The sequence below is a fragment of the Somniosus microcephalus genome, chromosome 27 (assembly GCF_052327205.1).
Source record: "Somniosus microcephalus isolate GS21.2 chromosome 27, FLI_Smic_1.0, whole genome shotgun sequence".
NCBI classification, from domain to species: domain Eukaryota; kingdom Metazoa; phylum Chordata; class Chondrichthyes; order Squaliformes; family Somniosidae; genus Somniosus; species Somniosus microcephalus.
This window is the reverse complement of record NC_141013.1, coordinates 36,692,164-36,718,864: the sequence shown is the minus strand read 5'-3', so window position 1 is coordinate 36,718,864 and position 26,701 is coordinate 36,692,164. Positions and strand designations below refer to the sequence as shown.

At 45.4% G+C, this 26,701-nt stretch overlaps 2 protein-coding genes across 3 annotated transcripts in view; one reads left to right on the top strand and one right to left on the bottom strand.

Annotated features, from left to right (window-relative positions):
• The window catches only part of LOC147100129 (lamin-B3-like), an 85,039-nt gene extending 80,639 nt beyond the window's left edge, over positions 1–4,400 (top strand). Inside the window, exon 11 of one of the 2 annotated variants that reach the window (XM_085968856.1) lies at positions 3,686–4,400. In XM_085968856.1, the coding sequence (XP_085824982.1) occupies positions 3,686–3,727 (42 nt within the window). In that variant the 3' untranslated portion in view covers positions 3,728–4,400. Of the gene's footprint in view, positions 1–2,658 lie in introns of both variants that reach the window. The other variant, XM_085968854.1, reaches the window with a different exon arrangement.
• Positions 4,401–5,969: 1,569 nt separating this feature from the next.
• marchf3 (membrane associated ring-CH-type finger 3) lies at positions 5,970–26,271 on the bottom strand. The gene is made up of 4 exons (XM_085968857.1): positions 25,957–26,271; positions 14,000–14,193; positions 8,848–9,059; positions 5,970–7,721 (listed from the first exon to the last, which is right to left on the bottom strand). Exons 1-4 carry the CDS (start codon positions 26,145–26,147, stop codon positions 7,563–7,565), a joined length of 756 nt encoding a protein of 251 aa, XP_085824983.1. The 5' UTR covers positions 26,148–26,271; the 3' UTR covers positions 5,970–7,562.
• Positions 26,272–26,701: the final 430 nt, after the last annotated feature.

The following is a 26,701-nucleotide window of genomic DNA, read 5'->3' as shown; positions in this document are numbered from 1 at the left end:
GAGAATGTGGAACTCGATACCACAGGGAGTGGTTGAAGCGAATAGTATAGATGCATTTAAGGGGAGGCTAGACAAGCATATGAGGGAGAAGAGAATAGAGGGTTATGCTGATAGTTAGATGAGGAAAGATGGGAGGAGGCTCGAGTGGAGCATAAACGCCGACATGGACTGGTTGGGCCGAATGGCCTGTATCTGTGCCGTAGATCCTATGTAAGTGATTTTAGTAAAATGGTGAATGTTGAATAGCTTGTGTTTTTGAGTTTGTATGACTACCTTGTGACAAGTTATTTTAAGCGTGTATGGCAATTGCGAGCATTAGATTTGTTTTGATATACCTTTGCTTCATGTTACATAGAGATACATAGAGATAGGAACAGGAGTAGGCCATTCGGCCCTTCGAGCCTGCTCCGCCATTCAATGAGATCATGGCTGATCTTACCAGTTCAGTACCCCGTCCCCGCCTTTTCTCCGTAACCCTTAATCCCCTTAGCCTTCAGAAATATATCCAATTCTCTCTTGAAAATATTTATTGAATTAGCCTTCACAGCCCTCTGTGGCAGGGAATTCCACAGGCTCACCACTCTTTGAGTGAAGAAATTCTTCCTCATCTCTGTTTTAAATGATTTGCCCGCTATTTTTAGACTGTGGCCCCTGGTTCTGTGCTCCCCGGCCATTGGAAACATTCTCTCTGAATTCAGCCTGTCCAGGCCTGCCATAATTTTATATGTTTCGATGAGATCCCCTCTCAATCTTCTAAACTCCAGTGAGTACAAGCCCAAACTATTTAATCTCTCTTCGTAGGTCATTCCCGCCATTCCAGGTATCAGCCTGGTGAATCGCCGTTGCACTCTTTCCATGGCAAGAACATCCTTCCGCAGATGGGGCGACCAAAACTGTACACAATACTCCAGATGCGGTCTCACCAGCACCTTGTACAGCTGTAGTAAGGTGTCCCTATTCCTATACTCGAACCCCCTTGATATGAAGGCCAACATACCATTTGCCTTCTTAATCGCCTGTTGCACCTGCATGCTCTCCTTCAGTGACTGGTGCACAAGAACACCCAGGTCCCTCTGCACTTCCCCATCTCCCAATCTATTGCCATTCAGATAATAATCTACCCTCCTGTTTTTACCCCCAAAGTGGATAACCTCGCATTTATCCACATTATAGTGCATCTGCCACGTATCCGCCCATTCCCCCAACCTGTCCAAATCGCACTGTAGCCTCCTGACATCCTCATCAGAGCCCACCCCTCCTCCTAGTTTAGTGTCGTCAGCGAATTTGGAAATATTGCATCCAATTCCCTGATCCAGATCATTTATATATATTGTGAACAGCTGGGGTCCCAGGACAGATCCTTGCGGCACCCCGCTGGTCACTGCCTGCCACTCCGAAAACGAGCCGTTTATTCCAACTCTCTGTTTTCTATCCGCCAGCCAGTTCTCTATCCACGTTAATACTTTGCCCCCAATTCCATGAGCCTTAATTTTGCATGATAATCTTTTGTGTGGAACCTTATCGAAGGCTTTCTGGAAGTCTAGGTACACCACATCCACTGGCTCTCCCCCATCTATTTTACCAGTTACTTCCTCAAAAAATTCCAGCAGATTAGTCAAACACGATTTACCCTTTGTAAATCCATGTTGACTCTGTCCGATCCTTTCCCCATTTGTCAAGTGCTCCGCTATTTTATCCTTAATAATGGACTCTAGCATTTTGCCCACAACCGATGGTCATTAAATCTTCATAAAAATTCCTCTCCGTGAATTATCAAGCAATAATCTGGATTTGGTGAGTTCACAGCCCGCAATAAATTAAATGGTGGTAATTAGTTACTGGAAGGAATCAGTTACTGGCTGTAATCGATCGATGGATGATGATGAAACCTCCTCACTACATTTTTGTCAGGGTGATTTTAATGCTGCCTGATTTTAAAATTGGAAAGCTTCCTGATTTTTAGAAGTTGGATCACGAATAAATGTTGCATTTTTAACAAAGGACTTGTAAAAGTATCAGAATTTTTTTAATGGTAAAATACTGTTTATATATTTTTTTTAAAAGACCAAATTCAAAATGAAATTGTCCCATGTGTACAGAGTTTACTTGGGTCTAATCGGAACAGCAGTGATGATTTTAAAAATTTTATTCTCAAAACATTGGGGGTGGGGGAGGGCAGATTCCTAGAATGTATTTGTATTTGGTATTTCTGTTCATGGATAAGATTCCATGGGGTTGCATATTTTTCTGAAGTTAAATAAAGTTGTTTCATCCTGTTTTATTTGCTCCAGCTTGTTCTCTGATCTCACCTGTGTGTTTCCTGCACACCTGTATCATATTTTCAGCTTTATCACATCAGGTGTAAGTAGAGTTCGAAGTAGGTTGCAGGCTTTCCAGCTGGGCTCACCAAAAGCTGAAACTTTAACGGATTTCCCCCCCCCCCCCTCACTAACCCAGAGGCACCGAGACTAATTGGGCCCTTAATTCCACCCCTGCCGAGATCACCTAACTTGGTGCAGCCCAGAAATTGAAGCTGCTGTTTCATGGTCTATATCTTCAGTTACATGCTGTCAGTACCAACTGAACTATTAGAGGAGATCTTAACCTTTATTTAATTCAATGCATACACTGAGTGAATACTGTCTATTTGGTTTCCAGAGTCATGCTGAGAATGAAGATCCAAGCTGTACTATAATGTAACAGCTAAAGCCACAGATGGTCAGGGCTGAATCCTTCAGCAGATGAATGTATTTCTGACTAGTTTTTTTAAAATGATTACTAAATGTAACACTGCTCTTGGAACACAGAATAGTGTCTGTTTCGGAAGGAATAAGTTTGATTTTTTTTAAATGAGCAACTGCTTAATGGGAACACCTCATTAACTGAAGAAATCTTCTCATGAATACAATAGCAAATCACTGCGGATGCTGGAAATCTGAAATAAGAACGGAGAATGCTGGAAACGCTCAGCAGGTCAGGCAGCATCGAGCAGAGAGAAACAGAGTTAACGTTTCGGGTTCGGGTTCGACCCGAAACATTGACTCTGTTTCTCTCTCTCCTCGATGCTGCCTGACCTGTAATCTTGTCATGAGATGGTTCCTGTTAATCAAGTGCTGTACTGTTAAAATATTCAATGTTAACTTTCACTGAAGCATTCTAAAGTGCAAGAACTTATTTGAATTTAGTTGCTTACTATGTGAAAAGGAACATTATCTAAAAATCTACTTAAACAATTCAATTATACTTTGTTTCTGAGGACTCTACTAAGCACTCATTCCACAGAATAACAGCACTGTACTTTGGATACCTCGATTTGAAACTTTGATTATATATATTTTTTTGTTTAGCGCATAATGTAATCCAACATTGAATCAATTACAGTGCTGGCTTGGTATAGAGCCAACACTAGCAACTCCATTCTAAATTGTTTCTGCTTAATATAAACCGTCAATCTTTCCATTTCAGATACTAGAGAAATGAATCTGTCCAAGGAACTGTTGCTTCAGATAGATGTTCTCGTTAATGGGGTCCCATTAAGTAGTGTCTCGTTCTACATTTTTGTCAAAATACTGCTGGGTTGTAAAGTTCAGGACTTTTTTTTAAAACTTTGGCTTATGATTCATTTAGACGTCTGTGTAATTGAAAATGATACACCAGTGTAATAAAATGTTAATTATTCCAACAGAAACGTGATAAACTCCGGAGAACTTTATTTGAAGACTCTTAACATTTAACTGAAGTGGCCTTTAAAGGTGTTTTATCTCAGGAATTTTATTTTCATTTGGAGCTGTTTTCTTTGATCAGTGTTCGCACCCTGCACACCCCCCCACCTCCAGAATTTCCATCTATTGGTTGTCGCTTTCAGAAGTTGCTTTAGATGTTTGCTGCACATTCTTTTGTTAAATTCTTTAATTCCTGATCAAAATTCTAATAAATCAAGATTGATCCAGCGGCAATAATAACAAATGGGCTCTTAATTAATAAAAAAAACTCGCAATGCTGCTTCATGAGAGTTCTCCAGAAATCAAGATATTTCAGTTTCACCCAGCTCTGGAAATGTATTTGCTTGACCGCTTGTGTGTTACATACTACATACTAAAATCTTAACTTTACCTTGTTTTCCCCCTCTTCTTCCTTGCCCCTCACCTTCCCTCCCCCATCTTCCAAGAAAGAAAAATATAAAGGAAAGGTTGCACAAATCCATTTTTACTACTGTTTATACATTCTGTCATTGATTTAAGATCAGAATGGCTTATTTCTATGTTCTTTCTTTCTAGGGATGAATTGTTATGTAAATGAGTATTTTACAGTGTAATCATCAAGTTACTATTTATGAACAAATGTTAACTTGAACTTTAAAATTCACTACTATATAAAATAAATCTTTCTAGTTCTACTAAGCTGTTTCGTTTAACTTTTGCTTTCCTTTTTTCACATGTAGCTTGAACTCGGTGAAAATTATGTAAACGTTGTTGGTTTAGCTATGTCACTGAGCGTCACTACACCAACCTATTTATACATCCAAGCGTACACGTGGGGTGGAGAGTCCAATCTCCAGTGGCAGCAGTATAGATCACCAGAGTTGGTGGGTTTTTGTTGCCCTCCATTCTATGCCAGTCTGAGGGGACAGGATTCCCCCCCCCCCCCCCCTCATGCAAGGTCTTGACAACCAGTTTCAACACAAAACCGATCCTTAAGATTGCAGTCCAAGCTCAAACTAATCTAGAGATTCAAAACCATATCCTTGCCTTAAGTAGGGACTATAGTCACACGGCCACTGTGAAGCCCAGAGTTTATCTAGTGGATACTTGTCAAGTTTCCATTGTTCGATACTGGTTGTACTGGGAATCATTTAAATACAGCACCAAACATCCATGTGTGATTCATAAATCTGCAGCACAAGATAAAACTCGCACTTGGTAAGGATGACTGCAATTCTAGAGAGCCAGCAACATGTGGATAACTGGCTGAATATTTTGGGATACCTCATTCTACCCTACGTAAACTTGAGGTCATCCAAAACTCGGCTGCCCGTGTCCTGCATGGACATCTACCTTCAGCATGTGAAAGGACCTAGAAGGACACGGCTGGTCTGCCTCTTTGCCAAAGCCCCTTTCATGGATGGCCAAGTTTAGCACTGTACTAGACTCGCTCATCAACTGCTGAATCCAGGGCCTCATGAGGGGTTTTGGCAGAGTCCTGGTATGCGTGTGAGTGACTTTCCCTTCAGGGTGCTCATTGACTAGTTAGTGTTGGCTGGAGTCCTCTCTCAATTCTGGTCTGAATGACTCATATAGTCCTAAGGAAGCTCTTTAACGGCATGCCTGCAAGTTCTGAACCATGAAGGAGAACTGTTTGGTCACGAGCATAGCCACTTTGGGACATTGCTGTCATTGGAGAAAGTTGGGAAAGACCCAAGGGCTCTTCACCCCTTCTCAGTGCAATCCCGGGCTGACGTTGGCATCCACCAGGTGGTCTTTCTGCGCAGGTGCCGGTGGTTGTTTGCATTTCTGGCTGAAGTGCCTGGGAGCACGGCAACCAGAGCGGGTGAGGGAGAGGCTGCGGTGGAGGGCCCAGTCACGGTGGGGTGGGGGGGGATGCTAATCCTAGACACTGTAGAGGGGTGTGGGGGAGAGATCAGGTGTGACCTCGGTCACGGTGGGGGGTGTCCGGTGTCTGAACGTGCTTCAATAGTGTGAGGTAATTGTACGCACATTTGTTTTGCATTTGTAGTGAATTTGTGCAACTGTTAAAATATAGACTGATAAAATTTGCCTTGCTACGCTGCAACCTACATTTTCGGTCCTGGCTACTTTGCTGTGCTCCCGCCCTGTGTGTCCCGGATTCGGTTTAGATAATATGGTCACCCTATTTTAAATTCATGCTCCATTGAAAATAACTACATACCTCACATGTGTTATTTAAATTCCAGTTATCATTATTCACACATACAAAGAAATTCCACCATATCACATTACTTTTTTTTATTCTTAAACCAGGGGGGATCGGTCTCGATATTTATTTTATGCTAATTATTTAATGTCCATTGGTGAGTGAGCCATTGCTGTGACTTCATCAGCCTCACCGGCTGCACAATCACTGAGGTGGTCAAGTAACAGATTTGAGGTCATTAATCCATCTCTAGAATCTCGCTGGAGAATTTAGGAAATTAAGCAGTGTGACTCACAACCGTTTCCAGACTTTGAAAGTAACAGTATCATTTATAGATCTACAGGCATTAAACCCAAATATTTCTTCTTTTGTTATAACCAACCGAGGAAGACAGATCAAGATTAAACAGTCCACATTAAAAATGTATATTTAATTTCTTATTCTGACCTGGCCTCCTTTGTACTTACGATTCATTCAAACAAGCCAAACGTTGACATTTTTCATTTTGAAGGAGAATGGAACACACCGCTGAGGAGTGCGCTGGGCCTATAAACAGCTTTTGCGCTCATTTGTTGAAAGTGCCAGTGTGTGGCCTGCAATAAACTGTTTAAAAGCCTCGAGGGTAATTGTGGTTGGGTGATTAGCGTCTAATGGAGCATTGCAGTCCCTGGCAGCCCGCTCTCACCAATCCTGAGCCTACACCAGATAATGTACCAATTGCAGCAAAATCCATGTTAAGCAGATACCATGCCACAGTTTAGTTGCTCCACATCTAAATTAGCACCAGCTCAGTGGGTGAGCTAATTCCTACCTGGTCATTTTAATTGCCCTTTTCTCTGAAAGCTAATTAACACCTTAATAAGCTTTAACAAGTAACAAGAATTCTCAAAGAAAAATCATTAAGAATTTCACCTCCATTTTTGAAAGATGAAAACAGGGACTTGTATGCAAAAGGGAAAATGATCTGATGGTTTCCCACCATGAGGGGGTTGACTAATGAGGAAAGGTTGAGCAGGTTGGGTCTATACTCTTTGGAATTTAGAAGAATGAGAGGTGATCTTATTGAAACATATAAGATACTGAGGGGGCTCGACAAGGTAGATGCAGAGAGGATGTTTCCCCTCATGGGGAAATCTAGAACGCAGGGGCACAGTTTTAGAATAAAGGGTCGCCCTTTTAGAACTGAGGTGAGGAGGAATTTCTTCTGAGGGTCGTAAATCTGTGGAATTCTCTGCCCCAGAGAGCCGTGGAGGCAGAGTCATTAAATATATTTAAGGTGGAGATAGACAGATTTTTGCAAGATAAGGGAGTGAAGGGTTATGGGGAGCAGGCAGGGAAGTGGCTTTGAGCCCAAGATCAGCCATGATCTTATTGAATGGCGGAGCAGGCTCGAGGGGCCAAGTGGCCTGTTCCTGCTATTTCTTATGTTCTAACATCCATCTTTGCCTTTGTTACCATTAAATGGTAATAGCAAACAGTCCCCAATACAAAGGTTGGTTAAGAACTAGCAGAGTTCATTGAAAAGTCACAGTACCGCTGCTCCGTCTACATTCTTCACCCATCTTCGCATTGCCAAAAATACATCCTCCTTATTTTCTATAACAAGCCAGAAGATTGGTCCCTCTTTCAGGTATGGTGCACTTCAACATTCAAGGCAGTTCCTTAAAAAGTTAGACAATAGTTTCTTTAGAAACAATTATGCTTGTGGTTTGAGCTAGAAGATTGGGTTGGTTGCCAAGTAACACTTGTGATCTCAGAATAAGCAGTTTAACATTCTGGTTGGTCCGTCTCCATTCTTTGAACAGCCGAATGTGGTATCGAAAAGAAGCCTATAGGCAAAAGTATGAAAGGTATATTAGGTTTTAAATCAGTTTTGCACTTTATCAGTTTACTAGATTTTTGTAAATGCAAGTTGTGCACTGTTAACTCCTACTTAGCAATTTGATATTTGCACATCTTCTAACATCCTGTGACGGTGGCGCGCTCAAAATATTGGCCCGTAATTTGCAGTCAACGGCGAAGCAAAGGCGTTCGCCGCTGGCCCCAAAGTAAGCTTCCCGCAAAGGGATGGGCAATAAACGTTGGCTTTGCCAGTGACGCCCACATCCCATGAATGAATTAAAAAAATCTTGTGATCTCTGGCGAGAAGTTCGGCTTTTCCGACGTTCAGTTGAGGTCAGTGTAAGTTAACGGGGAATCCCTAACACCAGCTGCTGTGACGCCAACAAGCTGTCTAAGCAGCCAATCACAATGCAGAATTCTCACAGACCGGGAACCAGGAAGTGACTAAGCTCCTTTTATTTGAACTTTTAAAAAATGTTGTAGAGAGCAAAAGAAAGATTGAGGGCTCTCACACGGGGAAAAGGCAAACCTGAAATAAAGATGAACAAACATTTAAAAATATATATATATCTTTTTTAAGGTACTTAAATTTAATTTTTTATTAAAATGGATAAATTTGATACTTCACAAAATTAAGATTAGTTTTTCAGGGCCATAACCTTTGTTTAGCAGTCAATACGCTGTTAAAATCCCAGTTACACCTAATCCGAAAGGGTTTAACTTTGAATGGGGTATTTAACAGCGATATTACCGAAAAGCCAAAGTTTTTGTCTGTTTCCTTGATTTCACTGATTGCTGGTGAGGGGGGTGGTGGGGGGGAGGGTGAGGTGGTTGTGTTGTGTTGGGTTGGGGGGGGGTGGCCACAAGGCAGCCAATGTTGGAGCAGTGAATGACTGACCGCAACTTCAGGATTTCCGCGTTAGGATGTGCGTGCATTAAGTCCTGAAGTTGCGGTCAGTTTCAAAGGGGTAATAACAGCGGACACTGTTCGTTCGCCGTTATTACCCACCGCAAGTTCCGGGCCATAATGTTCTACAATGAATGTACTGTGTGTATAGAAATATAATTCTAAATGAATTACACAGGAACCATCTGTTGATAAAAGATACTTACAGTGGTCCAGAGTAGGTAAATAATAATTAGGACAGCTGAAAGGATGAGTAGTGCAACTGCTTCTATACTGCTTCTGAAGTAAAAATGGTCAATTGTTCCTTGGATGCACAGCCAGCCCGACAAACTGGCCAATGGGGTAATGAAAAGAAAACAACTAATGTCTCCACACAGCATCCTCCTCATCTGTTGTAACACAGGATCCTTCAGCCACTGGAAAAATGGATGGTGTGACGTAAGAAAACTACTAGGCACTTGGTCTAAGTATTAAACAAGGCTTTAATCAACTGTTTTTCAACATGGAGATCTAGTTGTGTCCTTCACTAGTTCCTGTTAAAGAATGTCCTGAGCAAGCTGGGCCCATGCCCGAGTATTTATACTCTCCCTGGACAGCGCCACTAGCAGGCCGCCCAGTATTATTACATAAGTCATTTCCACATGAATGACAAGGTTCATATCAGTGTGTATATATGTTTTTTTTTTAATTGTAGAAATTACCTCTTTTTCAGACTACCAGTGTATTTATGATGCTCTGTGATAGGTGCTATGTGGATCGTTCTGTGCAGTTTTCAGATCAATAACAAATTGTCTCAACCGTCCAGCCTCTTGCCCAACTGCTGCAAAAAATACTAGTGGATTTCCCATGCTGCTGCTCATGTTAAGGCATTGTTTCATGAGAATAGGAGACCATTTTGCACGTGTTTAGAAATGTATAAAATTCTGACAGGGCTGGACAGACTGGATGCAGGGAGGATGTTTCCCCTGGCTGGGGGGTCTAGAACAAGGATGTCACAGTCTCAGGATATGGGGTAGGACATTTAGGACTGAGATGAGGAGAAATTTCTTCACTCGGGGTGGTAAACCTGTGGAATTCTCTACCACAGAAGGCTGTGGAGGCCAAGTCACTGAATATATTTAAGAAGGAGACAGAGATTTCTAGACATAAAAGGCATCAAGGGGTATGGGGAGAGAGCGGGAATATGGTATTGAGATAGATGATCAGCCATGATCATATTGAATGGCGGAGCAGGCTCGAAGGGTCGAATGGCCTACTCCTGCTCCTATTTCTCTATGTTTCTAAACATCATGCATTACTCTGCTGCTACAGATTGGCTGTGCACCCTTTAGAGCTACAAAGCATAACTGATATTTAAGTGACCACTAGGTGAGTTTATTCAATAGTTAGTTGACAATGAAGATAGAGATTAGAACCCTAGCTTGTTGGTGGAATTAGCCTGCAGCTATTGTGACTCTGGTACTTTCTGTGCCTGGAGAGTTTTTCTATACATAAAAAATGAGATAAATGCAGACATTTGCAAAGTGTGATACAGAACTTTGCATTAGACAGTGTACGATGCCGGAAGTGTGACAGACATATGACAGAGAGGAAGTGCAGACATATTTTATAATGTTATACAGGAAGCTTTCGATTTACCGGCACCTAAATAACCGGAAATCTCGGTTAACCGGCAAAATTCAGGAGTAGGTTCAGGTAACTTTTATTACTTGCCTTCCTCCATTTGTTGCTGTGCAAGGGTGTGGCTGCAGTTGTTGCTGAGCTACAGAGACGCTTGCAACTTGTGGCCATTGTTCTGAAGCTGTTGACAGGGTTTGTTGCTTTATACGGAGCTCTCAGCTCCGTATCTTTTACTATAGCTTTCGGTTATCCGGAATTTTTGATGAACCGGCATCACGTCGGTCCCGTCCGTGCTGGATTAAAAAAAAGTTTCCTGTATATAGAAGCTAGTATTGACTCGAACAGTTTCATTTGCAATGAGAACCATTTTACCCAGGTCTACGAGTTTTCTGCCAGTCTACAGAAACCAGAATTATCACCGTAAATACTGGTAGCTGGCTCACAAGATGCTGGGCTCTCCGAATCTGATTTAACAGAGGACCTCTTAAGGTAAATGTGTCACTTCAATTTTTATAGAGGTTCAAAAACTGAATGATTTCAGAAATTGGAAAAATGCAATTATGAATTCATTCTCCTACTTAAAAAATTACATTTTCAAAATCATTCATTAGAGCATTTTTGTCAATAGTTTATAGAACAAAATGAACCAATTAAATCATTTGAAAACTTCTACTTTATCAATGGATAGACTGGGCTGCAGCATGGCCCAGGTGATGTCTCACTGCTAAAATGGAGATGTGTTTAAAGCAGCCTGTCCCTTTAAGCCCATTACTCAGGCACTCCTTGTGGAGAAGTGGTCTAAATGGGTGCCTCGTAGATTCAATTTGAGCCCCTACACTTGAAGAATGGCCAGATAATTAAGCTTAGAAAAAAACAACAGGAAATAACATTATTTATTAAAGATTATTTACTGAAGTTTATTGTCTGAAGTTTAGTATTTCAGGTTTGGCTTGTGAAGCGTGATGGATACACACTGGACACAAGACTTTACATTAAAAAAAACATATAGAATCATCTAAACTAAAATTCGGCCCGTCATGCCTGTCCTGAAAGAGCAATCATGCTTAGTGCCCCCCCCGCCCTGCTTTTTGTCCATAACCCTGTAAGTTGCTCATCCTCAAGAACCTGTGACTCCTTTTTTAAATTATTTATGGAATTAGCTGCCAGCACCTTTTCAGGTAGAGTTTTCCAGATCCTGACAACTCTGAGTGAAAAAATTCATCCTCATCTCCTGTCTGGATCTTTTTCCAATGATTTTAAATCTATGACCTCTGGTTATGTATCCACTCGCCAGATGTAATAGTTTTTCCCTCTTTACTCTTTCAAAACCTCTCATCATCTTGAAAACCCCTATTAGGTCACCTCTTAACCTTCTCTGTTCCAACATGAACAGTCCTAACTTTTCCAACCTCTCCTCATAACTGAAGTGCCTCATCCCAGGTAACATCCTGGTAAACCTCCTCTCCCCTTTCTAAGGCCTTTACATCTTTCCTGAAGTGTGGGGCCCAGAATTGTCCACAACATTGCAGCTGAGGCCTAACCAGTGATTTAGAAAGTTCTAGCATGATCACTTTTATATTCTATTCCTCTATTTATAAGCCCAAGTAACCCATATGTTTTTTTTAACCACCTTATCAACTTGCATTGCCACCGTTAAGGATTTGTACATATGGACACCAAAGTCTCTCTGCAGATCTATCTTTTCAAAAACATGGCATTTACAGAATACTGTTTTTTTCAAATTCATTCTCCAAAAGTGCATCACCTCACACTTCTCCACATTGAACTCCATCTGCCATGCTTCTGCCCATTTCACCATCCTGTCTGTCATCCAGAAGCCTATAACTATCCTCATCACTATCTACCACTTTACTAAGAGTCGTATCATCTGCAAACTTTATAATGCTGCTCCCTACACCTGAGTCTAGGTCATTTATAAATATTGGAAAGAGTAATAGACCCAAACTGACCCAGGGGGAACTCCACTGCAAACCACCTCCCAGTCTGAAAAACATCCATCCACCACCACCTTCTGCTTCCTGTCACTGAGCCAATTCTGTATCCTTACCGCGACTTTCCCCTTAATTCCATGGACTTCCATCTTCTCAACAAGCCTCCTGTGTGGCATTTCATTGAATGCTTTCCGAAAGTCCATATATACAACATCTACTGCACTACCTTGATCAACCTTCTCTGTTACCTCATCAAAGAATTCAATCAAGTTCATCAGATACGATTTACCTTTAACAAATCCATGCTGGATCTCCTTGATTAACCCATTCCTTTCCAAATGAAAGTTTATTTTGTCCCTGATAATGGTTTCCAATAACTTCCCGATGTCAGGCTGACTGGCCTGTAGTTTCCTGGTTTATTCCTCTCCCCTTTCTTGAATAGTGGTACAGCATTAGCAACCCTCCAGTCCCCCGGCACTACTCCTGTATCCAATGAAGATTGAAAGATGCCTCTGCTATTTCTACCTTTGTTTCTTTCAGCAACCTGCAGACCAGGTGACTTACCAACTTGCAGTAATGCTAATCTTTTTAATACGTCTTCTGCTTAAACTGTATATGTTTTTAAAATGTTTGAGTTCAATTTAATGTTACCTGCTAATCCTTTCTTGTAACCTCTCTCTGCTTAACGTTTTCAATTCCCTCCTGCACTTTCCATGTATATGTCTGCATGCGCTTCCTATCTACAAAATCCTACTTTCATTTAGTTATATGGAAGACAACAAAGTTAGACTTAAATATTAAAGTATTTAGATTAATCCACCTGATATTAATATTTATACATAATGTGTTTATATAATAACGGAATAACAAAAGCATCAATTTTTCTCAGAAAATGAATTTACCCCAAAAAAACTTTTCTTTTAATAAATATCTTTTTACTCCTTTGTTTGTTTTTCTTGGCTGTTCTCAGTTAGAAATGTTCACCTCCATTAAGTCTCCTTCAGTCAAATGGATGGGTCAGTCATAAATTTCTCCACGACCACCATCATTCTGTGACTGGCGAAAAGGAGGCAATGGCCACAGTCAGCCCAGGCAGCGTCTGAGCTTCCCCATCTGTTAAGATGTTGTACCTACTCCAAGAATTCCACCTAGCATTCTAGCTGGCAATTAGTAAAACTCAAGACAACTTTGACAAACACATTCAAGGATCAGGTAGCCACAAGCCACCACGTTATGAAGCCTTTAATGTTAATATGCGGTTTGCTGAGCCACTAACTCTCCCACAATCCAGCCTTTTCTATTTTTCTTGAAGAAGCAATGCAGCAGTGTAACTTTTTTACCTCTGTCACAGAATCCCCACAGTGCAGATAGAGGCCATTTCGGCCCATCGAGCCTGCACTGACACATATCCCACCCGATCCCCGTAACCCCTACACCAACACATGTCCCACCCTATCCCTGTAACCCCACGTATTTAATCCCCCTAACACTAAGGGTCAATTTATCATAGCCAATCAACCTAACCCGCACATCTTTGGACTGTGGGAGGAAACCGGAGCACCCGGAGAAAACCCACGCAAACACGGGGAGAATGTGCAAACTCCACACAGACAGTCGCCCGAGGCCGGATTCGAACCCGGGTCTCTGGCGCTGTGAGGCAACAGTGCTAACCACTATGCCACCGTGCATTTGGGGTGCCCCGGACTGGAAATTCAGTGGTGCGCCCCCCCCCCTCCGTTCCGCCTGGCGCTAACAAGGACAGGTTACCTGGAACGTTTCCCAGTCGCTGTCAGTGGTTTTGCTATTTGTTCCAAAGCAAATTCAAAGTGACATAGTTCACAGTGGCTGGAACAGGAAGCTGCCAGCCATTGCTCCAGGCAACTGCGATGAACTGTCCCCAAAGTCCCAGAGCACTCACATGGGGAGAGCAGGTTTTCCTCATCACTGGGTTCATGGCAAATTCTGCAGATTGGAATATCACTGCACAAAAAGGAAGAGAGAAAATCCTAATAATGATATCTTTTGCTTAAGACTTAGGTTTCACAATCTATTTGCTTCGAACACTGAATAATAAGGCACAATGGGGGAAAAATTTGGTTGGTTGCGCCACCCATTAGCGCCTAAAGAGGCCGAGAAGTGGGGCAATAACCAACTAGCGCCTGGGCGCAGCGAACCCTGCACCTCTTCCCATATTGAGCGGACATTTAGCGCCCGCTTACCGGCGCACACAGATCATGACGTCATTTCAGTGTGCAACGCCTTTGGGGTGCCCCGGACTGGAAATTCAGTGGTGCCCCCCCCCTCCGTTCCGCCTGGCGCCAACAAGGACAGGTTACCTGGAACGTTTCCCAGTCGCTGTCGGGCTCGGGGGCACTCTTTAAAGGGGACTGTTCTGGATTATTAGTGGCAGCCATTTTTGGACCACAACCTCTTTGAGAGAGAGAGAGAGAGAGAGTTGCTCAGCTACACACGGAGAGCCATTTCTGCAGTGAGCCAACACTGGCAGAGGAACTTTAACCTTCTGAACATCACTTTGCAGTCGGTGAGCTTCTCAAACGGCTTAACTTTCAGTGCGCACTTACTATGGGGGCTGCATTGGATGCGAACGTCGTGCTTCTCAATCATATTGACAGGGCACAGAGACGCAGGGATAGAGTGGCAGGCATAGCCAGACGGAGGAGGGCCTACAGACGTCACCCCACGAGACCTTACGCTGCCAGGGTTTTCCACCAGTAGTTTTCATATATCAACATGTCGGAGGAGCAGTGTTTCCGAAGGTTGCACTTCAGTAAGGAGGTGGTCACTGAGCTCTGCCACCTGCTTCAGCCAAATCTGCAGCCTCAACTAAGGTGCAGGACATCTCTGTCGGTGGCTGTGAGGATCACTGTGGCTCTAAACTTCTACGCAAGCGGCTCCTTTCAGGCCGCTACTGGGGACATTGCCAACATCTCACAGTTCGCGGTGCATTGCTGCATCCGCCAAGTGACTAATGCCCTCTTTAGAAGGAGACGGCAGTACATCTCCTTCCCAATGACCCCGGACAAGCAGCGAGAGCGCGCTGAGGGCTTCGCAACGATAGCGGGCTTCCCCATGGTGCAGGGCGCCATTGACTGCACGCATGTGGCTTTGCAGGCGCCTCTAGAGAATGCGGAGGATTTCCGCAACCGAAAGGGGTTCCATTCTTTGAATGTGCAGCTGGTCTGTGACCACAGACAGCTGATACTCGCTGTGAATGCCCACTTTCCAGGCAGCAGCCACGACGCCTTCATCCTGCGCCAGACTTCTGTGGCAGACCTTTTCGAGGCCCTGGCTCACCCAGGAAGCTGGCTTCTCGGGGACAAGGGCTATCCTCTGTGCCCCTGGCTAATGACCCCGCTGATGAACGTTACAATGAGAGCCATCAAGCGACCAGGAACATCATTGAGTACACAATCGGCGTGCTGAAGCAACGGTTCCGCTGTCTGGACCATTCCGGAGGAGCCCTTCAGTACTCACCTGAGCGAGTCTCCCACTTCGTGGGTGTGTGTTGCATGCTGCATAACCTGGCAATCCTCAGGACCCAGCCAATGTCACCAGACATAGAAGAGGAGGAAGAAGAGGAAGAAGAAGAGGAGGAGGAGGAGGAGGAAGAGGAGGAGGAAGAAGAGGGAGGAGGAAGAAGAGGGAGGAGGAGGAGGAGGATGATATGATGATGAGGATGAGGATGAGGATTAGGATTGCTGCCATTGCAAGAACATGAATGGAACCGTTCTGCTACCCCTAAGCCGGTCAAGGGCAAAATTTGTGCAAAGAACAGACATGTGAATAAAGAAAGTTGTTTATTTGACAAAATGTGCTTCTTTCCCGCATGACAAAGCAATGGCAACAAAAAGCAAAACAAACAGACTGCCACATAAGTGACTCTCACACCCGGGAGACTGTCCAAAACATAACTAACATCCAGACCAGCATCCTCGGCCTTGAATGAAACAAATAACAGGAATCAGCAGCACCTTCTACTTTTTCCCCCTCAATGGTGATCTGCTTCCCTTTCGGCATTGGCCCCTTCCCGCCCTGCAGCTCCTCCGTAATGGGACCCCAGTGGCTGCAGCAAGGCTGGGGGAGGCCTGCTGACTGTCCGAAACCGCAGATGTCCCTGAGGGACGGCCTGGACGAGCTCTGGGCATGGAGGGCCCGGCTGCTGACTGCTCCAACTCTGCATGGGCGGAAGCAGTCTGCCTACAGGTGGTGGCAGCTGCAGTGGAGAAGTGCCAGTGGTGGCATCAGGAATGCTGTCATCCTGAGAGCGGACAGCAGCTCCCTGGTCGGCTGACACACTGGCACTCTGACGGGGCAGCACCGCAGCATGCGCACCAATCGGCTGGTGCACAGATTGCTGGCCTGCTGTGGTGCGGCAAGGGCCCCGGGGAATCCTGCCCGATCCAGCGAGGGTGGCAGCAGTCAGTGCTCGCGTGGCCTCAATCTGCGTCTGCATGAGACCAGCGAGTGACTGCGTGGCAGCACTCAGCACTTGCGTGGCAGGTGCCATTGCTTCGCTGAAGCCCTGGACAATCCTTGCCAGTGCTGTGCCGAAGTCCTGCACACTCCTTGCCTGTGCTGCGCTGAAGTCTTGGACACTCCTTGCCAGTGTCTCAATGGAATTGGGCATCCTTCCCACTGCAGCCATGAGCTCAGTGTGCCTCAGCCCAGCCTGGGCGCTCATTTCTGCGAGGGCACGCACCTCTTCTGCGTTCTGTGCAGCAGCACTCGCGGCCCGACTCGCCCTCCGGGGAGACGGCCCCCGAGCTTCCCTACCCCCCTCGCATTGCTGCAGGCCACTGGGTCCTGGAGCTGGATCCTCCTCAGAGCATTCCACCCCGCTCCCCTCCAGGGAAGGAGTCTCCCCAGTCTGGAGATGGGCTGGCTCGCTTGAGGGTTGAACGGATGGTCCGGCTTCCTCCTCCTCGTTGCCTCCGGAGTCAGTCGCAGTGGCAGCTTGAGGGCCCGCATCCCGAGCTGGTGATGCAGCATCTGAAAGCAGGGAGGTTCAAGAGTGGCTTTAGTGAAAGGACAGGGTGGCAGCAAGGGATGCATGAGTGCTGCAATGCTTTGAATTGGGTCGAGAGTGAAAAAGCATGCTGGTGTGGGGAACAAGTGGAAGGAGAAAGGTCAAAAAGGTGATGACCTTACCATCGCTGTCCACAATGGGGTCGGCATCTCCAGAGGCGACGGGGCCAGTCATCCGGCTTGCGACGATCTGGTGGACTCACTCCTCCAGGTCTGTAAGGGTCTGCAGGTGAGGCCGGCCTCCTCCGGTCCAGAGCTGTTGCCTGCGGTTACTCGCCAGCTTGGCCTGCAAGAGAAAGGACGGGGTGTGATGAAACATGCTGCCCTGATCTGGCATCACATGCCTCCCATGGTCGAATCGCCCTTACATTATGCTGCCCTGATCTGGCATCACATGCCTCCCATGGTCGAATCGCCCTTACATTGTGCTGCCCTGATCTGGCATCACATGCCTCCCATGGTAGAATAGCCCTTACATTATGCACTGAGCTGAATGTGCGTGTGTGTTTCCAGAAAAGGCCATGGGTTCTGGATGACAGCTGGCCATTGGGGCTTTGCACACCCTCTGGCCATAAAGTGAGGTGTAGATGGAGGGATGAAGATGATTCTGAAAAAGGCACTCACCCTGACGACCCGAGTGAGGTCATTGAACTTCTTCCTGCATTGCACAGGAGTCCTGGGAACCATGCTGCTGGAGGTGACTCTTTGGGAAACCTCCCTCCAAGCTCTGCGATAGTCGCTATGTTGAGGCCTCCTGCCATTCTCCGGGTACAGCACAGATCGCCGGCGCTCCACCGCGCCAACCAGAGCATCCAATGCCCCCTCACTGAAGCGCTGCGCTCTCTCCCTGGCCCTCTCCATGTGGTTGAAGTTTTGCCCGCCACAGGTAGGTTGCCGCCGATTTTGAGGCTTACAAGGCGCAGAGTGTGGCTGCAGATGATAATCGATCCGCCCCTTTAAGAGCTGGCCGGCGCCAGCGTGTCTGGGTGAAATCGATAATTGACGGCACCTGCGCTGCGCCTGCCCGCGGAGAAATTGCGTCGCGCCACCGGGTTAGCACCTTAAGATTACCGTGCAGCGCCTGATTTAGCGCCGCAATCACCTTCAGGGGCGCTGCAACCCAATATCGCTTGAGGTGGCGATAAATTGCGCCTGGTGCTAAACTTTGCGCACCGCCAATACTAGTGCCCCAAACGGGGCGATACCGAATTTCTCCCCCAATATCTTGCACTGACACTTCGGGGGTGAAAATGGTCTCGGGCAATTGTGTAAAAAGGGAGATAGCCAATCGATAGACAGTTTTACACACCTCCTGATTCAATGGAAAAGAAAATTGGTAAGTGTGTAAAACTGACTGTCCGTTCACCAGCGCTTCAAGTTCACAATAAGATGGATTGCCATTCATTTTAAATTATTTTAAAACAGTAGCTTTAAAAACCTTTATAAATCACTGGTTAGGCCTCAGCTGGAGTATTGCGTCCCATTCTGGGCATCACACTTTAGGAAGGATGTCAAGGCCTTAGAGAGGGTGCAGAAGAGATTTATTGGAAAAGTACCAGGGATGAGGAACTTTTTAAAAATTTGTTCCTGGGATGTGGGCATCGCTGGCAAGGCCAGCATTTATTGTCCATTCCTAATTGCCCTTGAGAAGGTGGTGGTGAGCCGCCTTCTTGAACCGCTGCAGTCCATGTTACGGAATGAGTTCCAGGAATTTGACCAGTGACGATGAAGGAACGACGATATATTTCCAAGTCAGGGTTGTGTGTGACTTGGAGGTGAACTTGGAGGTGGTGGTGTTCCCATGCACCTGCTGCCCTTGTCCTTCTAGGTGGTGGAGGTCACGGGTTTGGGAGGTGCTGCCAAAGAAGCCTTGGCGAGTTGCTGCAGTGCATCTTGTAGAAGGTACACACTGCAGCCACGGTACGCCGGTGGTGGAGGGAGTGAATGTTTAAGGGTGTGGATGGGGTGCCAATCAAGTGGGCTGCTTTGTCCTGGATGGTGTCGAGCTTCTTGAGTGTTGTTGGAGCTGCACTCATCCAGGGAAGTGGAGAGTATTCCATCACACTCCTTACTTGTGCCTTGTAGATGGTGGAAAGGCTTTGGGGAGTCAGGAGATGAGGCACTCGCCACAGAATACCCAGCCTCTGACCTGCTGTTACGTAGATACATAGAAGATAGGAGCAGGAGTAGGCCATTCGGCCCTTCGAGCCTGCTCCGCCATTCAACGAGATCATGGCTGATCATCCAAACCCTAGCACCCGGTCCCTACACCGACAGCCATCCCACCCAAGCCCTATCCCCGTAACCCTGTAACCCCATGTATTTAATCCCCCCTAACACTAAGGGTCAATTTTTTTATCATGGCCAATCAACCTAACCCGCACATCTTTGGACTGTGGGAGGAAACCGGAGCACTCGGAGGAAACCCACGCAAACACGGGGAGAATGTGCAAACTCCACACAGACAGTCACCCGAGGCCGGATTTGAACCCGGGTCCCTGGCGCTGTGAGGCAACAGTGCTAACCACTATGCCACCGTGCTGCCGTGCACAGTATTTATGTGGCTGGTCCAGTTAAGTTTCTGGTCAATGGTGACCCCCAGGATGTTGATAGTGGGGGATTCGGCTATTGTAATGCCATTAAATGTCAAGGGGCGGTGGTTAGACTCTCGCTTGTTGGAGATAATTGCCTGGCACTTGTGTGGCGCGAATGTTACCTGCCACTTATCAGCCCAAGCCTGAATGTCCTCCAGGTCTTGTTGCATGTGGGCATGGACTGCTTCATTATCTGAGGAGTTGTGAATGGCGCTGAATACTGTGCAGTCATCAGTGAACATCCCCACTTCTGCCCTTATGATGGAGGGCAGGTCACTGATGAAGGAGCTGAAGATGGTTGAGCCTAGGACACTGAGGCCAAACTTCAGTTATATAGAGATACTAGAGAAGCTGGGATTGTTCATCTTAGAGAGAGATGGTGAAGGGGAGATTTAATAAAGATGTTCAAAATTATGAGAGATTTTGATAGAGTAAATAGGGACAATCTGTTTCTACTGGCAGGAGAGTTGGTCCGTAACCAGAGGACACAGATTGAAGTGATTGGCCAAAGAGCCAAATGGGAGATGAGGGGATTTTTTTTTTACGCAGCGAGTTATGATCTGGAATACACTGCCTGAAAGGGAGGTGGAAGAAGATTGAATATAACTTTCAAAAGGGAATTGGAGATAGACTTGAAGGGGTTAAATAGCAGGGCTGTGGGGAAAGAGCAGGGTAGCGGGACTAATTGGACAGCTCCTTCAAAGAGCCAGCACAGGCACGATGGGCCGAATGGCCTCCTATGCTCTATGATTCAATGGTGCTAAATGTTTTTGCAACCTACCTGAGGAATAGGGGTTATCCATAGTTTCATGGGATCTTTAGTCTAAATACCTGGTGTAGCAGACTAAAGGACTTTTCAAATTGAATGCCCATGCTGGGTCTAATGTTATTCAGGGATGTGACTGCAGGTGATTGGATGAATTTAGTTAAAACTGCCAATCAGAAGGATCCAAACAAGGATCATGGTATATCAGTTGAAATAAATATTACTTCATGGAGAATGCCCAGGTATTGCTGACCCTGGAAAAAATGGGGGACAATACAGATATGTCTTTAGATCTGAATTTTCATAAAAAGGCCATCCAGGGAATAATTTGTCTGTTGTATTTCAATTTACCTTAAGACCTTTATTTCACATCAACTCATATTGCTAGTGCAAGGTAATGGCCCAGAAATTAGGTTCGGGGGCTTGCCGCGCGTGCAAGCCCCCGATGTGCACTCACCCTGCGCGCCGACAGCTGAAGCCTGGGCCTGCTTGGAATTCCTGTCAGTGGCCCCGGTTCAGATGTTGGCGCGCTGCGCTTGCCTGATCCAGCGGCGTAGTTAGTGCGATGTGCCGGCTGGGATCAGGTGAGCACTGGGCAGCCAATCAGGGGAGGGGAAACTTCATTCATGAGTTTGATTGTAAGAGCTGTCAAACTCATGAAAACTACGGGCGCCCAAAACACTACTTAAACTTTAAATAAAATTTTTAAAAACATCCCACTAATTAAATGAACCATAAATAACTTTAAAAAACTATTTTAAACAATTATTCAAATTTTTTTTAAAAACGATTTTTTTTAAATCGGGTCTAAAAATACACTTACCTTACTGTAAAGTCCTTAAAAACAATAAAGCTGTGGAAAAAATGTTATAATTTTAAATAATAGACCACTTACCTTAAAGAATCAAGTCCTTACGTCTCCTTTTTACATTCGTAAAAAGTTGAGGCCCGTACACACGGGCAAACCTGTAAAAAAGGAAGGAAGTTCAACGCATGCGCGACCTCTGAACCCCTTGGAGGAAATGCCGGTTTCCCGCGCATGCGCTGTGCATGCAAGAAACCGGCACTTCCATCGGGTCCACGCGCGAGTACCCCGTCCTTACTCACGCGTTGGGACCCGAAGTACTGGGCCAATAACTCGTATGTTTTCATAGACCTAATGTGCAATTGGATTTTTTTTCTGATAATACTCTCACCATCTGGTGAAGTAAGTGGGTGGCTGTATACTTGCTGTGCACCCCATATAACTTCACTGCTGCTGACCAGATGGGACTGATCCTTACTTATTGGGCAGCTCATCTACATCACACACGCAACTTCCGGTGCAACTCCCGAGGCAGGCTTAATGCAAGGTTGGGTCTCCTGCCTGCATTTATCCTCAAAGAACTGCAGAAGACTTTTTGAGGACACGGATGAGTCGAAGGGTGGCGCCCCACCCCCGGCCACATTTCAGAAGCCTTCCTGGACATCTTAATGGAAGAAGTGAGGTAAATGAGGAAGCAACTGTTCCCCAAAACCCCCAAGGGCGTCCCTAAGGCCAGAATGAAGCACACCTGGACAGAGGTGTCGGAATGGATCGGTGCCGCCAGCATCATCCCCAGGACCTGGGTTCAAAGCAGAAAGAGGTTCAATTACCTCACAGCAGCAAGGGTGGGTTCAGATCTTCGCCTCTCTCACAGCACCTCACAACAGGCCTTTCACTCCCTCCCCCACCACTCTCAGCAATTGCTTCTCCTCCATCACATCCTTCAGCATACAATCACAAAGGCAACACCTCTCTTTCTCATTCTAAACACACGCGCCTCTTCCTCTCCTCTCTTCACACCACATACTGACACCATTCTCCTCTCACACCCTACCATTGCCACAACCACCAATTCTTTCCTTTCCAGCACACCTTCCTCACTTCACATTACCCACACGCTTTTGCATTCATCAGCTCCCCATCTTCATTCCATCTTGCTTCTTCTCCAGCTCTCAGCACGTGCACGAGCCCTACACATCTGCACTTACCTTTTCAGCAGACACTCACTAATTCTCACTCTCCCTTTCTGCAGACAAGACCGTGCATTAATCTTGAGGAGAGGAACAAGACATCAGCACTCTCACCCAAGCAGACTAGGATTCCCTGGAGACCATTGGCCCAGGCAGAGCCAGCAGCATCAGGCAAGGCGAGGCTGGCGGTTTGCCTCAGCAGGGTGTCTGCATATTACATGCAATCTTTCTGTTACTATTCAGTGGGAAAGGTGATGCAAGTGTTGTCCCTGTTGAACCATGCCTCAGTCACACTGATACATCTGTGAACAACAAATTGACTTTTACCGTACGTGACCCGTATGCTAATCTGGAAGGAGGTGAAGGTGGAAAGACTGAGGGAGGAGGTTTCCTTGACTGCCACTGGCAATGCTGACCTTATGGTGGAGGTGGGCTGCAGGTCGTCTTGCAGCAGATTCCACAACTGCCTCCTTGCTGCTCCCAGAGCCTGAGGAGCCAGTTCCCCTTGTTTATTGCCAGTTAGATGTGCCTTGGCGTACAAATGCATTTGATGGCATAACGGCTGGTACGAGCACTCTTGGTGCTATCTGATCGCCCTGCCATGCCTCCTTTGATCTTTTTCACCATTCTGCATGAAATCATGTGATAAGGGTGCTTCAAATGCATTCCCCATATCTTGGGGGTGAAAAAAATGACATTGTATCTTTAAGGGCTCCCTTCCTGGCAGGCTAAACTTTCTGGCCTTTAATGCCCACTTCAAATGGGGAGCAACTTTGCAGAAAATTCATTCATTTTATGCCTTTTCAATAACAACAACAGCAACTTGCATTTATATAGTGCCTTTAACGTAGTACAACGTCCCAAGCCACTTCACAGGAGCGTTATGCTAGAATCTATTATTAAGGATGTGGTAACAGGGCACATAGAAAATAATAATAGGATTGGGCAGAGTCAACACGGATTTATGAAAGGGAAATCGTGTTTGACGAATCTGTTACAGTTTTTTGAGGTTGTAACTAGCAGAATAGATAAGGGTGAACCAGTGGATGTGGTGTATTTGGATTTTCAGAAGGCATTCGATAAGGTGCCACACAAGAGGTTATTAAACAAAATTAGGGCGCATGGGATTGGGGTAATATACTAGCATGGATTGAGGATTGGTTAACGGACAGGAAACAGAGAGTAGGAATAAATGGGTCATTTTCGGGTTGGCAGGCTGTAACTAGTGGGGTACCGCGAGGATCAGTGCTTGGGCCTCAGCTGTTCACAATTTATACTAATGATTTGGATGATATTAAATGTAATATACCCAAGTTTGCTGATGATACAAAGTTGGGTGGGAATGTAAGTTGTGAGGAGGATGCAAGGAGGCTTCAAGGGGATATAGACAGGCTAAGTGAGTGGGCAAGAACATGGCAAATGGAATATAATGTGGAGAAATGTGAAGTTATCCACTTCGGTAGGAAAAATAGAAAAGCAGAGTATTTTTTAAATGGAGAGAGATTGGGAAATGTTGGTGTTCAGAAAGACATTGGTGTCCTTGTACATGAATCATTGAAAGTTAACATGCAGGTACAACAAGCAATTAGGAAAGCAAATGGTATGTTGACCTTTATTACAAGAGGATTTGAGTATAAGAGTAAAGATGTCTTACTGCAATTATATAGAGCCCTGGTGAGACCACACCTGGAGTATTGTGTACAGTTTTGGTCTCCTTACCTAAGGAAGGATATACTTGCCACAGAGGGAGTGCAACGAAGGTTCACCAGACTGGTTCCTGGGTTGGGGGCATTGTCCTATGAGGAGAGATTGAGTAGACTAGGCCTATATTCTCCAGAGTTTAGAAGCATCAGAGGTGATCTCATTGAAACATACAAAACTCTTACAGGGCTTGACAGGGTAGATGCAGGGAGGATGTTTCCCCTGGCTGGGGAGTCTAGAACCAGGGGTCACAGTCTCAGAATAAGGGGTCGGCTATTTAGGACTGAGATGAGAAGAAATTTCTTCACTCAGAGGGTGGTGAATCTTTGGCATTCTCTACCCCAGAGGGCTGTGGAGGCTCAGTCGTTGAGTATATTCAAGACAGAGATCGATAGATTTTTGGATATTAAGGGAATCAAGGGATATGGGGATAGTGTAGGAACATAAGAACATAAGAAATAGGAGCAGGAGTAAGCCATTTGGCCCTTCGAGCCTGCTCTGCATTCAATAAGATCATAGCTGATCTTCTACCTCATTTCCACTTTCCTGAACTATCCCCATAGGAAAGTGGAGATGAGGTAGAAGATCAGCCATGATCTTATTGACACGCGGAGCAGGCTCGAGGGGCCATCTGGCCTACTCCTGCTCCTATTTCTTATGTTGGTATAAGACAAAAATATTTGACACCGAGCCACATAAGGAGGAATTAGGGCAGGTGACCAAAAGCTTGGTCAAAGAGGTAGGTTTTAAGGAGCATCTTAAAGAAGGAAAGAGAGATAGAGAGGTTTAGGCAGGGAATTCCAGAGCTTAGGGCCTAGGCAACAGAAGGGTTGAGCGATTATAATCAGGGATGCTCAAGAGGGCAGAATTGGATGAGCGCAGATATCTCGGGGGGGGGGGGGGTGGTTGTGGGCTGAAGGAGATTATAGAGATATGGAGGGGTGAGGCCATGGAGGAATTTGAAAACAAGGATGAGAAATTTGAAATCAAGGCGTTGCTTAACCGGGAGTCAATGTAGGTCAGTGAGCACAGGGGTGATGAGTGAATGGGACTTTTTGCGAGTTAGGACATGGGCAGCAGAGTTTTGGATGACCTCAAGTTTACGTAGGGTGGAATGTGAGAGGCCAGCCAGGAGTGCGTTGGAATAGTCAAGTCTAGAGGTAACAAAGGCATGGATGAGGATTTCAGCAGCGGATGAGCTGAGGCAGGGCGGAGACGGGCGATGTTACGGAGGTGGAAATAGGCGGCTTTAGTTATGCTGTGGCTATGTGATCGGAAGCAAATTTCAGGGTCAAATATGACACCAAGGTTGCGAACAGTGTGGTTCAACCTCAGACAGATGTTAGGGAGAAGGGATGGAGCCACTGGCTAGGGAACGGAGTTTGTGGCTATAATAGCAAAGCTCTTGGGCATTCTGTACGAGAACAAACAAAGGCAGTGGGAAACCATGTTTGCCATTTCACGTAGTATGCAAAAGAGACGGGAAGCTTGTGAGATTGGGATCTCCCAGTTTTCTGATTCCTACTCACCCAGTTACCATTGGTGGAATCATGAGTGGCACATTATATCACATAATAATCTCCAACAATTGGTCGGCATTTTTCTACATGCTGCGAGTATTTAGTAACTAGAGAAACTAACCTGGAAGTGCTGTTACTTCTGACCACTGACGAGGGGAGATGTCCATCACTGCCTGAAACCTCCATCACATATTGTGGCTTCTGTACATTCTCTGACAACAGATCAACAGACCTGGCAATTGGTGGGTTGTAACATGCATTGTTCAAGTGACATTCTGACGCCTGCAAGTTATCAGTCTTCATGGCGACCATGTGTCAAAAGCATTTTGTCCAATTTATTATGTTCCCGTTTATTCCGAATGTAGAAACTGAACATTAATATAGTATCCACCTTAAGGGGGTAAAAAACAGAAATTACTTCTTTTGTCTATTCTAAATGTAAAATTCCAACCACATTTAAATAAATTTGTATTTTCAACTTTATTTTAGCACACATTTTATTTAACAAAAATATAAAATTAATAACAACTTGCATTTATATAGCACCTTTAAGGTAATAAAATGTTACACAGGAGCGTGATCAGACAAAAATTGACACCGAGCCAAAGAAGGAGACAGTAGGACAGATGATCAAAAAGCTTGGTCAAAGAGGTACATTATAGGGAGCATCTTAAAGGAGGAGGGAGAGGTGGTGAGGTGGAGAGGTTTAGGGAGGGAATTCCAGAGATTAGGGTCGAGATGGCTGAAAGCATGGCCACCAATGGTGGGGCAAAGGAAGTGGGGAAATGCACAAGAGGCTAGAATTGGAGGAGCGCATAGATTTCAAAGGGTTGTAGGACTGGAAGAGGTACCAGAAGTAGGGAGGG

Bases quoted from the DNA above. Each gene is read 5' to 3' on its own strand.
- marchf3 (XM_085968857.1), bottom strand. From the start codon at position 26,147: ATGGTCGCCATGAAGACTGATAACTTGCAGGCGTCAGAATGTCACTTG. The intron at 14,194-25,956 runs GTTAGTTTCTCT...CTTTTTGTGCAG, and splicing joins AGAAGTAACAGCACTTCCAG to TGATATTCCAATCTGCAGAA. The intron at 9,060-13,999 runs CGACTGGGAAAC...ATCCATTTTTCC, and splicing joins AATAGCAAAACCACTGACAG to AGTGGCTGAAGGATCCTGTG.